This window comes from Aulostomus chinensis, chromosome 5, assembly GCF_037954235.1.
Source record: "Aulostomus chinensis isolate RoL2024-O1b breed Wild chromosome 5, RoL_Achi_v1.0, whole genome shotgun sequence".
Classification (NCBI taxonomy): domain Eukaryota; kingdom Metazoa; phylum Chordata; class Actinopteri; order Syngnathiformes; family Aulostomidae; genus Aulostomus; species Aulostomus chinensis.
The window spans coordinates 9,886,144-9,907,285 of NC_141324.1; the positions used below are offsets into that span (position 1 = coordinate 9,886,144).

At 50.4% G+C, this 21,142-nt stretch overlaps 1 protein-coding gene across 7 annotated transcripts in view; it reads right to left on the reverse strand.

The window, feature by feature from the left end:
• tnk2b (tyrosine kinase, non-receptor, 2b) overlaps positions 1–21,142 on the reverse strand; it is a 54,411-nt gene that overhangs the window by 8,573 nt on the left and 24,696 nt on the right. For 6 of the 7 annotated variants that reach the window (XM_086203023.1, XM_086203022.1, XM_086203024.1 and 3 more), the window contains 11 exons: positions 9,518–9,695; positions 8,709–8,779; positions 5,511–5,780; positions 4,810–4,962; positions 3,196–3,359; positions 2,470–2,589; positions 2,153–2,279; positions 1,934–2,080; positions 837–931; positions 411–605; positions 109–200 (listed from right to left, as the gene is read on the reverse strand). In XM_086203023.1, coding sequence (XP_086059149.1) covers positions 109–200; positions 411–605; positions 837–931; positions 1,934–2,080; positions 2,153–2,279; positions 2,470–2,589; positions 3,196–3,359; positions 4,810–4,962; positions 5,511–5,780; positions 8,709–8,779; positions 9,518–9,680 — 1,597 coding nt within the window. In that variant the 5' untranslated portion in view covers positions 9,681–9,695. Of the gene's footprint in view, positions 1–108; positions 201–410; positions 606–836; positions 932–1,933; positions 2,081–2,152; positions 2,280–2,469; positions 2,590–3,195; positions 3,360–4,809; positions 4,963–5,510; positions 5,781–8,708; positions 8,780–9,517; positions 9,696–12,753; positions 13,223–21,142 lie in introns of those variants that run through there. The other variant, XM_086203020.1, reaches the window with a different exon arrangement.

The window sequence follows — 21,142 nt, forward strand, 5'->3', positions numbered from 1 at the left end:
TGTGCGGTTCTCCTTTGAAAAGCCAAATAACTCATGAAGTAAAAGAAAGGAAAAGGCAAAGCTACAATTTCTGCAGCTGATGACAGCGGCATGTCTTCAGGGACTCACTTTTAGCTCGTCCTGGCAGCTGGGTAGGCCGAGCAGTGCCGAGGTCCAGACCTAGAACATCAGGAGGATCCATGGGGTTCCCCAGGTACAAACTGGACACACACACACACACACAGGAAATTAGGCGTGAATGACCAGAGCTGGAGTCTGCTGACTACTAGAGCTTCTGTAAGCGTACTGCAACATGCTACTGCCATCTAGTGGTGAGAGTATCACAGTACTACTACTGTCACGACGACAGAGTGCAGACCAACACGCCACAGTAACCATCACTACACTGGTGTAAGAGAAGCAGCCTTTACTCATCAATCCTGTCAGGGAAGCCCCAGCAGCGATGAGGGTTGGTGTCTCCGTGGCCCGTGTGGATGAAGCTGTTCTTGAGCGGCCGGCTGATGTCATGAGCTGACAAACCTGCCACTGATGTCACCACGTTCCTGGGAAACTGGCCAACCTTGAGAGTGCGTTTGTTCTGACCTCGCCACCAGTAATTCTCTGCTCTGAAACACAATGAAACTGCTCTGTTGAAGCGTCTTTCGTTTCAATGGTGTAACCAGTATGATCATAGCCAGTCCAGTGATAAGAAACTATCATTACTACCACAGAAACTGTGGCTGAAGAAGAGACCTTTACACACTCTGCTGGAACCTTAGCCTCCATAACGACTGTGACTTCAGGAGGGCTGGATGTGCTTCCACAAAACTGAATTCCTCATTTGTCTCAACACCCACCTGCCCTCTATGATGGTGATGACATCATTGATTTGGATCTGGAGTTTGTCGAGTTCATCAAAGTCCTGCAGAGCACACATGTCTGTCGGCATGGTCTGAAACACACACACACACACACACACACACACACACACACACACACACACACACACAAAAATATACTCATACAGTTTACAGCAAAAAACAATGGTGAAGAAACACACACACTCTGAGTCACATATTCACCAGACAACTTTACAGTGAACCGTGGATTGCAGCTGTGGTTATTTCCAGGTGCAATAGGGGAAATGTCCACCGGGTGGAGCCAAAGCTCAATTTATTCAGTCATGGCAGTCAGAGAGAACGTGGGAGCATTCAAACTCATCCACACCAACAGGAGAGCCTCTTTCCACTCACACAAACATTAAAACTAAATGCCAGAAGTCAAACCCTGAACACCTTCCTCTGAAGAAGCTTCGTCATGTTGCTATGAAATAATAAGCTGACAACAAAGAGACACCACAGTTCAGCAACGTGGGGCAAAGGTTGGAGTCACGAGGAAACAACAATTATTCAGAGAGCTTTCTCTCACTCATAGCAACACAGCCCACAGCTTTGAGGTTCTGCAGGATAAACATGGCTTGAATGATTTCCATGGATATCTGCAGCTCCGCTCCTCTATCGAGCACAAATGTACATTGACTGATTGTTCAGAAGTCGAATCAGAATTTGACCACATCCTGAAAAACGCCCTGACGGCGACCCCATCCAACTCCATCTCCAAATTATACACAGCTATATCTCACGCCACCACTCTTTATATTAAAGGGAAGCAGGGCTTGAGATTTCTGAGAAGGCTTGGGGCAACATCTGCTCCTTCCAGTGGACAACATCTGGACTGCAGAGAGCATTGTTGGAAAAATGTTATTGGATTTTTCAAGACGCCTCATCAGGAGAAATACAAAGGTGCAAATTTGCCACGTTGGAGACAGCGTGGCTCGATGGCGGCTAATCACTAATGCATCTTCTGGGACTGCCCAGGTTGGAAGTGTTGAGAAATAAAGATCAAATTAAAACAACTTCACGGAGCACAAGGGAGTCCTGCAGGCGAGTCTCACCTCCAGCAGGAACTCTCGCAGGGCCACAAACGTTGGCCTGTCGTCTGGTTTCTGAGCCCAACACTGCAACATGACGTTATAGATGTCCTGTGGACAATCCTCCGGCTTTGGGAGACGTTCACTCTCTTTATCGATCTTGTGAAGGATCTGAGGTAAAATCACACACATGTAAAAAAGTTCATGTGTGTGAATGTGACCCGAGTGTGAGTATGAGAGTACCTGGCTCCCATTCAGGCCCAACCAGGGCTCCTGGCCGTGTGTGAACATCTCCCAGAGAGTAACTCCAAACATCCAGGTGTCTGTGGCGTGAGAGAATGTTCTGGTCTTCAGACTCTCGGGGGCGCACCTGCAGCATCACACACAAAAAACTGGTACATCGACACACCTACACATCTGTCAGTGGGACATCCCACTCCAGGCAGCCAACGCATTCGACGGCACTTCTCTACAGAGCTGAAAAACAAAGAGACTCAAATGCAGCCAGACTGGATGTCTGGAGGAAGCTGCCAGGTCTGACTGATGCTGTGTTCACCCACCATGCGAAAGGGACCTTGCGATGTTCCTGCATGACATAGTGCTCGTGGTTGTTGGGCAGCGCCCTCATCAGGCCAAAGTCTCCGATCTTCACTCTGTGAGCTGAGGCCAGCAGGATGTTCCTGGTGAAACAGGGTCACACTTCTTTAAACTGCAAGAAGTTGCTGCATGAAGGTTTAGTGCTGTGGGGATTCAGCTTCTATGACTGTTGTCCGTAACTTTGCTGATTAAATGTGTGGAGGTTACACGGGTGTTAGCCACCACATGTGATCCATTACACACCTCAAGTGTCAAACTGTCCTGAGTGCGAGTTTGCTACTGTGCGATTTCACGCTGAAGTTCTTAAAAACAACAGAGGCAGAACTGGAACACGTTCAAATGGAACTGAGGAGAACTCTCTGTTTGTAAAGCAACACACACTCAGAGCTCAAGTCTTCGGCGTCTTGACATTTTAATATGGATTCAGGAAGAACCAGGTCTTTACAAGTTCCCTCATGAGAAAGTGATTAATTTGGACAAGAAGTTGGACCAGAGCGGATTCCAGCCAACCCATGACTCATCATGTTTGTGGGCCAAGTCTTGCTATTACGCCTGTAAAGTCCTGGGTGGAGGAGAAGTCAGAAGCAAAGAAGCTATAAATAATTTAGCATGCTAGTTAAACACATGGGGAATAAAAGCTACAGCAGCCTGTTTCAGCCCTGGACTGAGCAGAGGCACTCGGGGCCTACCTGGCTGCAAGGTCCCTGTGGATGAACCTCCTCTGCTCCAGGTAGGCCATGCCACAAGCCACCTGCACAGCATACTGACACAGAGTGTGGATCAGCACCGGGCCCTGAGGACGCACACACCGCAAACGTTCCAGCAGAGAACCCAGAGGGGCCAGCTCAGTCACCTGGAGAACGTGGAGGTACAGGAGCAGACACGTTAAACACCACAGCACTGAGGCCACAGGCCGGAGGATCTCTTTCAGACGTGGAGCCGCGGTCAGCGTGGTGTGTTGGGTCTATGCTGACGGCGAGTCATGTGACCTGGGCGAGGAGCTACACCGCTCCACTGGTCTGGTTATGTCACGCTGCACTTACATCACCACGATGACCGTTAGCGGCATGCGTACGGTATAACAATAAATAATAACCTTATTTATGAAGCACTTTTCATTCATTAAAAATGTAGCACAGGCTTTACATGTTTAAAAGCAACCCAAGCCATCCCATAAACTGTATAGATACACTGGGTGCTGTCCTGTATTACTCAGTAGTGGGTACTACTACTACTACTACTACTACTAACAGAGTAAGTACTTTTGAACCACAGTCACATTTAAGAGCTCAGATTGTGTGTGTGTGTGTGTGTGTGTCTCTGTTCTTGGTGAATATTTCAGCTCTGTGTGCAAGCTAGCTGTGCGTGCTAACTGTGCGTGCTAGCGGTGCATGCTAGCTGTGCGTGCTAACTGTGCGTACTAGCTGTCACCACCAGCAGGGCCTCACATCTCTAACAAAGCTGTCCATTTTGACCAACTGTAACATTCAGTTCTAGTTCTGAGCGCCAGCTGTGGCGTCCTCACCCTGCAACCTCCTCCACTGTCTTCTTGTGTTAATGTTGGATGGCAACTAGCATTAAGGTGCGTTACTGCCACCTACTGTGTGGGAGGGGGGCGTGCAGAGTTCTGCAACATCGTGAGGTCACAGAAAGCTGATTAAACCTCGAGCTCTATGTCCTGTGTTTAAATGAATTATGCAGCTCCCATAATTCAAGAAACTTCTACATCAGACAGCAACTGTCCCTGGGAAAGGGAATGACTGGGATATCAAGAGTGGTACGACATGTCAGCACACACACACACACACACACACACACGCACACTGACAAATTTGTGTTTGCCTCAATAGATTTGAGGATGAAAGGAAGAAAATTGGATGGGTGAGAGTAGGAATGTGTGGGGGAATAAATGGCAAAGCAATAAAGAGATAAAGTCTAAATGAGGCAGAGCTGTCGGCACTGGTCCGTCATGACGGAGGCCGTCAAGTATTTGGCAGCAGAAGGTAACACTGGTTTGAAAAGACAGAAATGTCAGCAGTGGCAGCAGCAGCCTCCATTCACTGGCTCTCCTCCCTTCCTGTCTCGCCCTGCCTCTCTCCATCCTCCCATCACTCCTTCCCTCTAGTTATGACAAAGGCCTTGAGATGCCAGGCCTGATTTTCATAGACGATGAGCTCATGTGAGAGAGTGAAGGGCGTGGGACTGAATGAGCATGTGCTTGTTTTTCTGTGTCTGTTTATTCCTCCCTGTGTGTGTGTGTGTGTGTGTGTGTGTGTGTGTGTGTGTGCGTGCGTGCGCACTACCATCTTCATTGGGTGTGTGAGCACCACACCATAGAGGCGAATGAGGTTCTGGTGGTCCAGGGAGTGCATGGCGTTGACCTCACAGATGAAGTCCTCCAGAGCGTCAGGCTGGCTGAGCACGTCCGTCTTCAGACACTTCACAGCAACATTCAGCTGCAGAGCGAGACAGAGATTCAGAGCTGGACTTCACATGGATCCAGACTTCACCACCAGAGGAATCCTAGCTACACTCAGACACGCTCATAATCCGCTTTTCTCGTGTTTTCAGTGACATTTACAGGCTTACACCGATAGCTCCAGGTCTAATTTTAGGAGACTCATCCCCTCTTGATGTCTTTGGACTGTGGAGGAAGCTGGAGTACCAGAGAGAACCCAGCAGGAACAGGGAGAACATGGAGACTCACCCAGAAAGACCCCGTGCTGCAGCCGGGGCTCCACCCACAACCTTCTTGCTGGGGGGCCACAGTGAGGACCCCTACTCATTTTCATTCAAATAAAAACTACATACATTTCTCAGAATAAACACTGTCATGTGGACCTTGGCAGAGTTCTGGGTTCTCCGGGTGGAATTACTGCAGCAGCACCAAAGTACCAACAGGCAACAGCAGCAGTCATGAGAACTCCGTTCCTCTCTAATTCTTTTCATGATTTCTTGTTCTATCTGGACAGATGAGTCGTGGGACTGGAGGAGGAGTCCTCACCAGCTTGCCTGCAGGCGTCAGCCACTCTCCTCTCTTCACTACACCGAAGGATCCATCCCCCAGCTTCTCCAGCAGCGTCAGGTCCTTCTCTGGGATGAGGCAGGTCAGTGCCTGCTGCGGCCCATCAAAGGGAAAACTCCCACTGGGCTGTGTGGTTAGGACTCCCTCCCCCAGACCCAAGGGAGGAGTGGGGGACAGCTTACGAAAGGAGGAGGTGGGCTGGCCCTGCTGGGGGAAGTCTCCTCCATCAGGGCGCTTACCGCTGAACACCTAGAGAAGAGCAGAGGCAAGATGAAGATGGTTGCTCAATGTTCAAGTCTTACCGCTTCAACTGAGAACAAAGGAGAAAAAAAGGTGAAAACTTCATGGGTGTCTCGTGAGATTCTGAAGTCCTGGTCTCGGTCGATTGACTTGAGTCACGGGTGTGCGGTCCATGGAGCTGCGGCTACTTCTCATCAGCTTTGGTGCTGATGAGCTGAAACAATTTGGGGCAGGGTAAAACAGCGAGCTGCATATTTCTATGTCCTGTGTTATCTTCCACACATCTGTGCATGCACACACACACACACACACACACACACACACACTGCATGTGTGTAACTGAGGCGCTGGGCTCCTGCTGGCGCCCAGCAGACAGAGCACTTTCAACATGGGGACCCGTCGTCATCCTCCATGATCCCCAGGCTCGTATCTGGTCCCTGCTCCCTTACCCCCAGCAGGGGAGCAAACAAACATACACACATACACACACACACACACACACACACAGGTTTGCATAGCTATCCTTATTAGGACATTCCATTGACTTCTATTCATGTGAATATCCAAGCCCAAGCCCTAATCTTAATCCTAACCCTAACCAGTTGATGCCTCACCTCAACCTCAGGCTGACTGCAGTTCACACCTTCACTCTACCAGGTGTTCACAAGTTAAGTTCTGCTGCATCAGGACCGGTCTTTGGTCCCCATGAGGACTAGGGGTCCTGATAAGGTTAGTAGTTATACCAGAAAAGGTCTCCAAAAGATAACAAAAACCAAGTACATACACACACACACACAAACAATAACTTATCATTAGAGAAAGAGAGAGAGAGAGATTTCTTGCCTCCTGGCTGAAATGAAGTGCTGACACTGCAGAAGGAGCTCTTCGCTGTCAGGAAGCACTCAATAGGAAGCACTATTAGATTAAGTGACCTGAATGCGTCTGTGTGCACACGTGTGTTTGGGTGAGCTTCCATTCCCTGAAATCTGCTCTTGAACAATGCGTGTGCTGTGCAGAGGAATCATGGTGATGCTTTGTTAGAGTGTTCTAAGTAAAACTTCACCAAATGGGGAATTCTTGACAACTGCCGTCAGACACTGGATACATGCGGCGGCGTTTTGAGGTCCTCCTTCTTTCTGACTTCAGAATGAAGAAAGATCCAGACACGTATGTCACATGTCATTACAAGCTCTCGTCGTCTGGTGTAACCCACATCTTCTAATCCAACTTCTCCCAAATGGACTGAGAAATGTGTATAAAACTAAAACGCTCACAGTTCAGCACTCATTCCAGGTCGCACCGGCACGACCATCCCGCCGAGTCAATCAAACCAACTCAGAGCTTCTTCATCTGTGATACCGGAGCAAAACAGCAGCTCAAGGCCGCTCATCCACCTTCAACTGCTGAAGTGAGACTCATGAATCTGGGCTGTGGAAACGCGGCTCTAGCAGCCTGGAATCCTAGTGACATCATCTGGGCTGTCCAAGCTAACCGGCTAACCCCCTCAGCACGTGGAGCTGGCCTCTGCACCCATACCGCTCCACCTTCTATGGACCAAACCAGACGTGTTGTAGTTGGTCTAAGTTTGAAGAAGATTACGGAGCACGCGGCTGGAGTAAGAAGACATGGTGGAGAATCCACATGAGAATTTGTAAACAGACATTTTTGAACAATTTAGCTGTTGTTAGCCATCAGTCTCCATTAGCTTCCAGCTAAATATACGTGACTGCATCACCAAGAAGAGACACAGTGATGGAAAAAACACCTTTCTGAGCTAGAGACAGGTACTTGTGAGTACTGACGTGTTTCATCGCAGCAGTAATATTTGCAGTGAAGAGAATTAATTAAGTATGAAGTGTAATGGGGCGACAGACAAAGCTCAGCGCGCAGAGATGGAGTGGATGTTTGACTGGATGGGTGGAAACAGGAGCCAGCAGTGTGTGGTTTCACATTCACGCTGGACCAGACATGACATAATGCTGCAGACCTTTAAAAAACACATCTCTGTGGACAGTGTGTGTGGATGTGCATGCATGCGTGCATATGTGTGTGTGTGCACTTGTGTTTGTGGTAAGTGGTTTTCAAATCGGGGGCTTGACATTCAAAATATTCCAACGATGAAAGAAGAGTGAGCGCACGCTCACACACACACACACACACACACACACACACACACACACACACACACACACACACACACACACACACACACACACACACACACACACACAGGGGGCTGAGGAAGCAGATTACTTCTGCTGTGGATGATGCCAGAGGCGGAAACAGGCAGGTGTAATTATAGACAGGCAGCACTGTCCACTGGGCACCATAGAGTGAGTGTGTGTGTGTGTGTGTGTGTGTGTGTGTGTGTGTGTGTGTGTGTGTGAGTGTGTGTGAGTGTTGCGTCTGGGTGCAGCTGGAGAGCAGTCGTGCCTGCGTCTGTCTCAAAAACTTTTTGCTTAGAAAGACAGGTTTTCTGCTGTGAGAAAGTGAGCCCTTCAGGCTGGAAGCAGCAGGTTACACAGCTCTGTTGGAGACAGACTGGTTTTTCAAAAGTCACGATCACAAACTTAATCTGGATCGACTCTAAAAGTGAATGGGCTGGTCCCTGGCCCCTGTGGCACCACTCCACAATATTACATTAAAATCCCTGGTGCAGCTGCACTGTAGGTACAGTGGGAATGAGCCGACAGTGGCTGAGTCAGCTGATACTCCTCCGAAGGGTCGTCACGGAGACGACCACTGACACTTGGATATACTGTCATCACAGAAATATGGCTTACAGCTGCTTTAGCCCTCACCCTGAGCATCTTCACATTTATCTGAGCTCGTCCACCGTAGACAAACTTTGATGCCATAGCAACCCCACGAAGCCACACGAACTGGGATCAGGCAAACTTGTTAGTCGCGTGCATGCATGTGCGTGTGTTACTCCACCTTGCTCATCCAGGACTTGCGCTTGCACATGGCTTTCCTCCTCTTCACAGCCTCCCACAGGCGTCTCTGCCCTTTGACGAGAAATAAGAGGGTTTGATCAATCAATACAAACTGCTCATACTAACCTATTGCATTTATATGTATACGTATATGTATACATACATACAGTATGTGTATACATATATACATGTGTATATATATATGCATACATATATACACATATATATGTATATGCATACATATATACACATATATGTATATATACATATATGTACATATACATATATACATATACACAAATATATACATATATGTATATATATACATACATATATACACATATATACACATATATATACACACACATATATATATACTGTATACACATATATATACACATATATATATATACTGTATACACATATATATACACATATATATATATACTGTATACACATATATATACACATATATATATACTGTATACACATATATATATATACACATATATACATATACACATATATACACACACATATATATACACATATATATATATACACACACACATACACACACACACACATATATATACACACACACATATATATACACACACACATATATATATATATACATACACACACACATATATATACACACACACACACATATATATATACACACACACATATATATATATATACGCACACACACATATATATATATATATATATGAATATTCATATACACACACAGAGACTCTGTGGGTTCCATTAACAATATTTCAGTGCACTTGAGCGTCTCACCCGGTCGTCCCATGCCAATCTTCTCCAGGTCTTCGTTCTTCACGTAGTCGAAATGCGAGAGCCGCGTGACGTTGAGGTCGTCTCTGATACGCAGGAAGTACTGCTGCAACTGCACCTCCAGCAGCAGCTCCAGCAGCCATTCTGTGCCCTCCTCACACTGCATGCTGCTGCCCAGCTTCTGCAAAATCAGGCAGGGAAGCCTTTAAGGAGCCGTGGGGATGTATCAGCAGGCAGACCAAGCTCCTAGCTTGTGTGTACGCCACCTACAGGCGAGGAGCTGGCTAACGGACCAGTGCAGCTGAGGACACTGATTACTGCAGTAAGGTCTTCATTTTGGTGACCAGCTGCTCTAAACAGTGAGGGTCTTCAGTCCTGATCGATTCTCCACTGTCACCCCTACCAACAACAGTCCTTCATCGGCCAAAATTTCTAGGAGGAAAATCTCAAGTTCGAATTTTGTTCGGGACACTCAGACGTTCCACACCAGCAGACTCAGCAACTGGTTCAGTAGGTGTAAGGTTAGTGACGGGGGGCTTTGGAAGACAAACCACTGCAGGAACTGGCCAGCTCCCATTAGTCCCAGAATCACATTTAGACCGGTGTCAGACAGCCCCCCCACCCACACACACACACACACTGGGTGGGTCTTCAGGGGCCTGGGTTAGAGAAAATGAGATCCTGTAGAACCTAACATGCTGCATCACTTGCTCATACATGATAAATGATTGAAATGCAGTGGTCAGCTGACCTGACGGTCCAACCATCTGCTGCGGGCCTTCCAGGACTGTGACTAACAGAACGAGTATCAACATTAGCAGTGCTAACCTCGCCGCTGATGGTGCTAGCGCCATCTGGTGGTAGAGGGGGCTCAGCTGGAGGTTGAATGTTCTATATCAGGATTCCAGGCTCACTGGGGAAGTGAACTCTGATCAAACATCCCTGACCTCCACAGATGGACAGGGAGACCTGCCGGGGGGGCCTCTGGGGTGCCGGTCCTGCTACTGTGCAGTCATTAGACTCTGTGAATGAGGAGCTTCCTGTGCTGGCTGAGGCAAGGTTACAAGGTCCGCATCCATGTGTCAGAGGGGTCAGAGTCATTGAAAACCCTTAATGGGCTGGTTAGAGGTCACTTCCTCTGGATAAGCAGTTACAGCCCCGTGCAGGCATTCAGATGTACACACCCCGCAAAAGTCAGGTCTCTCGTCATCAATTGCAAAACCCACAAAGTGCGGACCTGCCGTCTCTTTTTCAGGAGACAGATTCCACAAACTCAGGTGTCTTGTATTTCTCAGGCATTGCTTTGACTGAGGCGAGTCTGCTGGGAGGCTCAGTCCCCGATGCTTCTGCCAGATGTCCGTATCCTGATAGAAAATCATCCCACAGCACGTAACCCGCATCAGCCGATGTCTCAGCGGTCCACTGCAGTCCCTCTGGCTGTGGGCTGCTTCGACTTCAGCAGGAGGTCAACTGGAAATCGCGACATTTCGTTTGTGCTCAAGTGCAGAAAAGTGGTAAGTAAGTGAACTAAAGATGGGTCTGTAGAGACCCTGGACCCTGGACCAGGAGGCGCAGCCCACAACAGCTGCAGACACTTGAATCAGTTGCCATACTTTACATTTTGCTGCATCATGTCTGATCTCTAGCCTGAGAAATCCGATCAGTTTGGCCGCCTCCAGCAGAGCTGAGCAGTGCCAGTGCTGCATGTTGATGTGGCAGAGGTTCAGCTGAGAGCATCACGCTACAGGCTGCAGACTTTCACACGCATGAAAACAAAAACTTATTCTTACAAGTCTCTCACAGTACACACATCTCGTACGTGGTATTGTTGCAACTGCTCCTGCACCACGCAGCTCTGAGGCGGATCTTCCCTCGGTCTCAACATGGAAGTGTCATTTCACCGGACGGTGCCAAAGACGCAAGTCAGCTTCCTCTCAGGCTTCTTCCCACGACAGTGTCAGATCTCTGGGGTCAAATTCAAGGGGCTGCAGCCGATATGTTAGATTTCTTTGTCAGCCTGTGAACTACTTCATAAAAACGCTTGAATAATGTCACACATTCGGCACTTTTGAGTGCTGCTGTCCAAAATAAGCCTTCCAGGGTCCTTTTTTTTCCTTTTTCATGACTTTGAGGAACAACTTCATGACCAAACAGTCTTGGGATATTGTTTACATCTGGAAAATAAACAGAGAGGCTGGGAGCGTGCACTGAAACGGAAATTGTTCAGGCAAATTTCTGTAAATTAAAAAAATTCTAGCTTTATTAATTTTTTCAAACTTGGAAATGGCCACTTTCAACTGTCATGACTGTTCCAGATTTTCATAACTGGATAAAACGGGCAATAATATAGCAGTTAGTGCAAATGTCACCAGCTAACTTGGCAAAATGGCGGGATTCCCTACCTAACTACATACATGTAACCAGAGAAACCTGCACGGTTGTCACTCCAGCTCACGGTTAGAGGCACGATGACCAATGGTTCGACAGCAAACCGTCACGGTGCATTTTCTACCGCGTGTTCTGCTTCTATTGAAAGTCCAGGGTTTGATGCTGAAGGCAGCAGGGGGAGAAGTGCGATCTCCTACCGGCACCAGTAAAGAATCCCAATTAAAACCAGTACTAGTCTGGAAGAGCGTCATTTCTCCAACCTTCCCTCTTTGCCTTCAGTGTGTGTTTCTTGGACAGGAAGTAGTTTTCAAAACAAGCAGCATAGCTCTGAAATACTGCTCAGATTATTGACTTTCTGTTTCTAACTCATCCAGACATGTTTCTATGTATCACACATGACCATGGACGAATAACGCAGAAGAAGAAACGACATCATGTCCCTGGTGAGAGATGCCTCTGGCCAGATCTAATTCCTCATGGTGGTGGAGAAACACACACACACACACACACACACACACACACACACACACACACACACACACACACACACACACACACACACACACACACACACACACACACCTCCTGGTCCAAGCCATGTCCTGAATCAGATCAGTTCTGCTCCAACATCCTGCTGCAACAACAACAACTCCCCCAGAGGACAGCTAAAGTCCAGCTGCAGAACACACAGACACACACACACACACACACACACACACACACACAGACCTCCACCATACCATGTTGATGATTCAACGCTGTATGTGAATATGTGAGTAAAGCACATGATCCTGACTCCAGCCCAGGTCATCGGAGCAGCTAGAACGTCTGATACTGGACTCCAGACTTACTCGATACACATGGAAGTGCGCCAGGAAGGGGAATGACTTTTTCAGCCTGTCAAAGCGTCGCATCCTGAACTCCTTCAGTCTGGATGAGTGAATGTGCAAAAACTGTACGTGCTTAAATAGTCAGATTTGGCTGCTCGGCTTTCAAAACATTACCGGAGCCACAGTCCTCCCGGTCTGACATTCCCCGTCTCGGAGGGAAGGGGGACGCAAACTCCTTGGATCCAGATCGGCAGTTTCGAACCCAAGAGGGGGAAGAAAAACCTCCTAAGATCCTGTGCACAAATCTACAACATTCCATGGCGGGGCAATCCTCTTCAAAGCCGCTTGTTCAGCTCCAGCTCCTCCGGCGGGCAGGGAGAGGAGCTCACGCAGCGCTCGGGAGCGCCGAGAGCTTTGAAGCGCCTGCTGATATGTGAGAAATAGCTGGAGAGTCATGAGGAGCCGCCAGAGAGCGTCAGCCTGGCCATGTGTTCTCCTCACACAGTAACGAGCCAATGATCCAAACTTGCAGAACTTCGCATTCACTCCTCCCTCCTCCCTTCCTTTAACTCTCTCACAGACAACCCCCCCCCCCCGTCTCACCCAGTGTTGCGTGTGCAGCTACTGTCTGTTTGCTTTTCCATGCTTCCATCCAGCATGGGGCTAAAAATAGGAGCAACTTCTCCCTGATTCAACAGCTCACCAGCTGGGCAGCCAGCACAGACGTGGGAGTCTCCAGTTTCATTTCTCAGGCTACGCACGTCCGGCCGCTTTCACTAAACTTTGACTTTCCTACATTGCTCAGATGTTGGATTTCATTCCCTCACCTCCTCCTGCAATTCTTTTCTCTGTGCTGCTTCGCCATCCTCCTCCTCCTCCTCCTCCTCTGATGCAGCCAGTCAGACGTCCGTGTAGTGCAGAGCCGTGCATGGTGCAGAGGACAGAGGCTTCATGGTATTCAGTCCAGAGGAGCATTTGATCCGGGGCCAAAAGGTCACATTCAACTGCAGGATGGGGGGCTTGTTTCCTGTGATGCCCCCCACACACAGACAGGCGTACACAGCCGTTCCCCCTCCTCCACAGCCCCCCTCCCCCCAAAACGCCTTCACCCCTTATCTTGAAGTTCAGAATGGCAGGGCAGACCCTCATTTTCAAACCCATTTTACAATATTTCATGTTTTTACACACCAGCTGGTTCATTACACAGTAGAACCATCAGGTTCCTACGCAGCCTCTCCGTATCGTCACCAGGAAGACACGACGGCCCAACGCCAACGTTGATGTTAGCGAGGCCATGCATCATGTAGCAGTTTGGACCACACTGGGATGCACGTCTGCCGATACCAGAGCTTTTCTTCTTGCATATTATCATGATTGTTGTTGCTGTGACGTTTAAGGTTGGAGAAGCTACAGAATGGAACCTGGACCAGAACCTGCACCAGCACCGTCTCTACAGGACCTGTGAAGGCAGCTGACCCAGGACTGTCATCACCATCGGCTCCCCATTCCTGATTTGATATCCCACCTTTGGACCATTAGACCAAGACAGAAAAATCCCAAGCCAAGAAAAGCTAAAGAGCTGAAAACAAGTCAGGAGACAAATGTCTGACATCATCAGTGACATCAAGTCTGGTCCATCCTGCTTCAACCGCAGCATGAGAGTTAAACCGCCTCCTCCCTACACTCCTTTCCTAGAGCCCCCCCCCCCCCGTCTGGCCAACCCTTTCTTGCATTTTCTTCTTTATTTGGTGCTGCCTTTTATTTCCTGCCTCTAATCCTACAAAAATGTTATCTCTCTCCCACCCTGCGGACTATAAACAAACCCTTACCAGCTCCTTTCAGACGCTTAATAGCCACCAGCCCCCGTCTCTCTGCCTCTCCCCAAGCCCTGCTCCACCTTCAGCGTTCCTCTTTGCCTGGTTCAAAGGCCGAGCACCGAGGAGAGCAACCCACAATCCTCTGTTCCCTTCCTCTCTGGATGTGCTGCGCTCCTCCGTTCCTCTCACTCACTGTTACACGCCTCTGCTTCTCATTAGGACGTTCTCTGCTCAGGAAGGATGTGAGCAACCACTGGTGAAAGAGAGCAAGCAGCAAAACAAAAACAACACCATGGGGAAGGGGGGGGTCGTCTGCCTGTCCGATACCCAGCATATCAGAAGGCCTCCACTGGGCCTCACGGATGAACTGCCAGACGTCATGGTGCTCTTCCTAGCTTTTAGTCTCTAAACCTTCTTTTTTAACAACAATCGTGGGATTTCTCCATGGTTTGGCTTCAGCGTGAACTACAGCTGCAGGCCCGTCAGAGGCCATCAGGCAGGCCCCACTTCCTCACATCTGAGGAGAAGTGGAGAAGTCCGCTGGATTAACGTCACACGCACTGCTACACAATTACAGTATTTCTAATGCAGTACACACAAAAGGGACCAACGATGTGTCCAGAAACAAATGATTCACGAGGACGTTTAAGACGTGGGTTCCACGCTCAGAGGCAGCGGTGACATCAGCAATCGGGCTCTGAATCTCTGAGCACACAGGAAGTGAAGGGAGGGAGCACGAAAAAACAAAATCCGTCACTTCTCTCACTTCCTCTCGCCTAAAAATATCCTCAAGTCCACAAGATCTCTGCTGGGAAAATGTCAGGAGGCTGTGAGCCGGCTGACGTGCCTCGGGAAGAAATGGGTCACCGTCACTTCAGATGGCTCCCCTACATCAGAGGGGGCCCAGGTGAGTCGGCTCAGGCTGGAGGACAGTGGAGGCTCTGCAGCCCCCGGTGGACACAGGGAGTCATGTTTGTAAGCCCCGGCAGGGGGAGGACGGTGTCACTGGGCTGCCAGCTGTCTCGTCACTAAGGAGACTAGACCAACAGGATTAATGTTAGTGTGTCAGCCGTCAGCTGCGCATCAAAGCCACTAGGTGGCAGCAAATCTCAGGCTGGAGTGAGCGAGGGACAGGAGCAGCTGCTCCAGCAGGGTTGTCACAGATTCTGTAAATGAATCCACTAAAACCCCAGTATGTCCAAGTACAAGTCCACTAACACCTAATGTGCTTTTTATTACATTTTTATTACAAATATTAATTTGCTCGTTGATGAAAAACTCATCTTTGTGTCTCAGAAATCATCAGATGTACGGAACTCGATAATTTCAGTGAGATTAAAACTTTATCCCGAGCTGTGTTTGTTTGTTTGTTTGTTGGTTTGTTTCAGCTCCACTGTGTTGCTTCAGTTGGCTTTGTTTCTATTTTCATGACTCTTCCGCCACATGTGACAGTCACTTGAAATGTCGTTGAGCGTTTGAATGTCGAAACAAAACCTCAGTCAGATATGAACCCCAAAGATCTGCTTATCTGCCACTGGCCAGCTGCCAAACAGAAGTACTACTCCAACTCTACAGTACTAATACTGTAATACAGTAGTTCTTAAATGAAATGTCGGACCATGACGAGCGTATTATCATGAATTGACATCAAATTACCAGCTGCAGGGTTAATGGGACGACGAGGAATGAGGCAACGTGTGAGGTCTGGGAACTATGTACCCCCCCCCCCCCACACACACACACACACACACTACGCGTCATTCTGAAATAGGATACACACTGCACACTCATATCTGCTGGGTTCACGCTGTCTGAAAGACGACGCAACCTTCGGCTGGAGAACCGTTTGTGGTTTAGATGCCAAAATGTGGCAGCAGAACAGAATGAATGAGTAGAAGAACACACATGACTAAAGCCTGAGTGAATGTGACCCCCCCCCCCCCCCCAAACACACACACACGCCCCAGCCCACACAGATAACCGGATGAGTGCTTCCTGATGTCAGACAGCTCGCTCATGCCAAAGACCAGCTTTCAGGCTTTCCTTAAATCGCCGGCCATCGCACCTCATCACTCCTCGCCGCGTCAAGAGCAGACGAGGAACCTGGCGGAGGAGAGAAGAGCTGTCTGTGGGAAGGAAGGAGCTTTGGATGCGATCAGAGTGCATCAAGGAAACTTGTGTCCTCTTTTGGTTTCCAAAAGCTGTTGTGGTAGTGTGGCCTGATGCAGCCTCCAGATGAGCAGAGGAACCCAGGAACTCAGCGCCTCCTCTGTTCCCCAAAACTGTTTGACGACAAGGAGGGAGGGACCATGACCTGTCAGCCCGAGAGCAGGGCAACAAAAACACCACTTGTGAAGAAGCTGCAGATGCTCCAGGGTGGTGAAGGCTGACAGAGGTTGGTGGAGGCTGATGGAGAATGATGGAGGTTGGTAGAGGCTGGAGGCTGATGGAGGTTGGAGGTTAGTGGAGGCTGGTGGAAGCTAGTGGAGACTGATGGGGGCTGATGGAGGTTGGAGGCTGGTGGAGGCTAGTGGAGGCTGATGGAGGTTGGAGGCTAGTGGAGACTGATGGGGGCTGATGGAGGTTGGAGGCTGGTGGAGGCTAGTGGAGGCTGATGGAGGTTGGAGGCTGATGGGAGCTGATGGAGGTTGGAGGCTGGTGGAGGCTGGTGGAGGCTAGTGGAGGTTGGAGGCTGCTGGAGACTGGTGGAGGCTGATGGAGGTTGGAGGCTGCTGGAGACTGGTGGAGGCTGATGGAGGCTGGTGGAGGTTGGAGGCTGGTGGAGACTGATGGGGGCTGATGGAGGTTGGAGGCTGCTGGAGACTGGTGGAGGCTGATGGAGGATGGAGGCTGCTGGAGACTGGTGGAGGCTGATGGAGGATGGAGGCTGCTGGAGACTGGTGGAGGCTGATGGAGGTTGGAGGCTGGTGGAGGCTGATGGAGGTTGGAGGCTGGTGGAGGGCAACAAAAACACCCCTTGTGAAGAAGCTGCAGATGCTCCAGGGTGGTGAAGGCTGACAGAGGTTGGTGGAGGCTGATGGAGAATGATGAAGGTTGGTAGAGGCTGGAGGCTGATGGAGGTTGGAGGCTAGTGGAGGCTGATGGAGGTTGGAGGCTAGTGGAGACTGATGGAGGTTGGAGGCTAGTGGAGACTGATGGAGGTTGGAGGCTGGTGGAGGCTAGTGGAGGCTGATGGAGGTTGGAGGCTGCTGGAGACTGGTGGAGGCTGATGGATGTTGGAGGCTGGTGGAGACTGATGGGCGCTGATGGAGGTTGGAGGCTGGTGGAGACTGATGGAGGCTGATGGAGGTTGGAGGCTGGTGGAGGTTGGTGGAGGTTGGAGGCTAGTGGAGGCTGGAGGCTAGTGGAGGCTGGTGGAGGTTGGAGGCTAGTGGAGGCTGTTGGAGGTTGGAGGTTAGTGGAGCCTGGTGGAGGTTTGAGGCTGGTGGAGGCTAGTGGAGGCTGGTGGAGGCTGATGTAGGTTGGAGGCTAGTGGAGCCTGGTGGAGTTTGGAGGCTAGTGGAGGCTGGTGGAGGCTGATGGACGTTGGAGGCTAGTGGAGGCTAGTGGAGGCTGGTGGAGGTTGGAGGCTAGTGGTGGCTGATGGAGGTTGGAGGCTAGTGGAGGCTGGTGGAGGCTGATGGAGGTTGGAGGCTAGTGGATGCTGGTGGAGGCTGGTGGAGGCTGATGGAGGTTGGAGGCTGGTGGAGGCTGGTGGGGGCTGATGGAGGTTTGAGGGTGGTGGAGGCTGGTGGAGGCTAGTGGAGGCTGATGGAGATTGGAGGCTAGTGGAGACTGATGGGGGCTGATGGAGGTTGGAGGCTGGTGGAGGCTGGTGGAGGCGAGTGGAGGCTGATGAGGTTGGAGGCTGCTGGAGACTGGTGGAGGCTGATGGATGTTGGAGGCTGGTGGAGACTGATGGGCGCTGATGGAGGTTGGAGGCTGCTGGAGACTGGTGGAGGCTGATGGAGGTTGGAGGCTGGTGGAGGCTGGTGGAGGTTGGTGGAGGTTGGAGGCTAGTGGAGGCTGGAGGCTAGTGGAGGCTGGTGGAGGCTGATGGAGGTTGGAGGCTAGTGGAGGCTGATGGAGGCTGGTGGAGGCTGGTGGAGGCTGATGGAGGTTGGAGGCTAGTGGAGGCTGATGGAGGCTGGTGGAGGCTTATGGAGGTTGGAGGCTGGTGGAGGCTGGTGGGGGCTGATGGAGGTTTGAGGGTGGTGGAGGCTGGTGGAGGCTAGTGGAGGCTGATGGAGATTGGAGGCTAGTGGAGACTGATGGGGGCTGATGGAGGTTGGAGGCTGGTGGAGGCTGGTGGAGGCGAGTGGAGGCTGATGAGGTTGGAGGCTGCTGGAGACTGGTGGAGGCTGATGGATGTTGGAGGCTGGTGGAGACTGATGGGCGCTGATGGAGGTTGGAGGCTGCTGGAGACTGGTGGAGGCTGATGGAGGTTGGAGGCTGGTGGAGGCTGGTGGAGTTTGGTGGAGGTTGGAGGCTAGTGGAGGCTGGAGGCTAGTGGAGGCTGGTGGAGGCTGATGGAGGTTGGAGGCTAGTGGAGGCTGATGGAGGCTGGTGGAGGCTGGTGGAGGCTGATGGAGGTTGGAGGCTAGTGGAGGCTGATGGAGGCTGGTGGAGGCTGGTGGAGGCTGGAGGCTAGTGGAGGCTGTTGGAGGTTGGAGGCTAGTGGAGGCTGGTGGGGGCTGATGGAGGTTTGAGGGTGGTGGAGGCTGGTGGAGGCTAGTGGAGGCTGATGGAGGCTGGTGGAGGCTTATGGAGGTTGGAGGCTAGTGGAGGCTGTTGGAGGTTGGAAGCTAGTGGAGGCTGTTGGAGGTTGGAGGCTAGTGGAGGCTGGTGGGGGCTGATGGAGGTTTGAGGGTGGTGCAGGCTGGTGGAGGCTAGTGGAGGCTGGTGGAGGCTGATGGAGGTTGGAGGCTAGTGGAGGCTGATGGAGGCTGGTGGAGGCTGGTGGAGGCTGGAGGCTAGTGGAGGCTGTTGGAGGTTGGAGGCTAGTGGAGGCTGGTGGGGGCTGATGGAGGTTTGAGGGTGGTGGAGGCTGGTGGAGGCTAGTGGAGGCTGATGGAGGCTGGTGGAGGCTTATGGAGGTTGGAGGCTAGTGGAGGCTGTTGGAGGTTGGAAGCTAGTGGAGGCTGTTGGAGGTTGGAGGCTAGTGGAGGCTGGTGGGGGCTGATGGAGGTTTGAGGGTGGTGCAGGCTGGTGGAGGCTAGTGGAGGCTGATGGAGGTTGGAGGCCAGTGGAGACTGATGGCGGTTGGAGGCTGGTGGAGGCTGGTGGAGGCTAGTGGAGGCTGATGGAGGTTGGAGGCTGCTGGAGACTGATGGGCGCCGATGGAGGTTGGAGGCTGCTGGAGACTGGTGGAGGCTGATGGAGGTTGTAGGCTGGTGGAGGCTGGTGGAGGTTGGTGGAGGTTGGAGGCTAGTGGAGGCTGGTGGAGGCTGATGGAGGTTGGAGGCTAGTGGAGGCTGATGGAGGCTGGTGGAGGCTTATGGAGGTTGGAGGCGAGTGGAGCCTGGTGGAGGTTGGAGGCTGGTGGAGGCTGATGGAGGCTGGTGGAGGCTGATGGAGGTTGGAGGCTAGTGGAGCCTGGTGGAGGTTGGAGGCTAGTGGAGGCTGGTGGAGGCTGATGGAGGTTGGAGACTAGTGGAGGCTGGTGGAGGTTGGAGGCTAGTGGAGGCTGGTGGAGGTTGGAGGCTAGTGGAGGCTGGTGGAGGAGGATTATACTAATTTTTGCCAATTTTGGCATTTGAGACAGACAGGCTAGCTTGATGCTACCTTGCAGCATCAGTCGCTATCAAACCAGCTCTAAATAATCAGAACACCTCACATCCCCGTTGCCTCCATGAACTCAGACCAGGAGAGCTTCTGTTGGGAAGTATCAGCGTCACAACGTAGGTCGACAGGGGGAAACAATATCCAACTTTAGTTCCAACTGACGAGCCTAGCTAGTCAGAACAGTCACTGTTCCACGTAGAGAGGATTATTGGAGGGACATTAATTTCTGTTAGACATAAAAATAAAGCAGAATAACAGAGGAGCACTGGTGTAAGTGAAGCGTCATTGACCTGCTGCCTCCACTGGTGAGGCTGTCGACTGATTCAGGAGGTTAAAGCCACTAAACTGTTGTATTCAGCACAAAGCTGCAGCTGTAGAGTGAGACTCTGATCTGATTCCACCCACTGAACAGCACACACACACACACACACACACACACACACACACACACACACACACACACACACACACACACACACACACACACACACAGAGTCCACATCCAGGTCATTAAAACTGTTGCACAGAGCCACACAATCATCCATTTATCTATTTTCTATACTCGCTGATCCAGTTCAGATGCAATATGTGAGCGCTGGATAAAAAAACTTGTCTGAATACAAAGAGGATTTTTCTCTAACAACAATTACAGCAAGCAGCTATTAATTAAAAAAAAATCACCCAATATGTGAAATACTGCCAAATTCTTAACTGAATGCAGTTAACAAGACTATGAAAATGAGTCGATACGGGCTACAAACCAAGCAACATGTGGCCAGGTTAAAACAAACTGTACACACACACACACA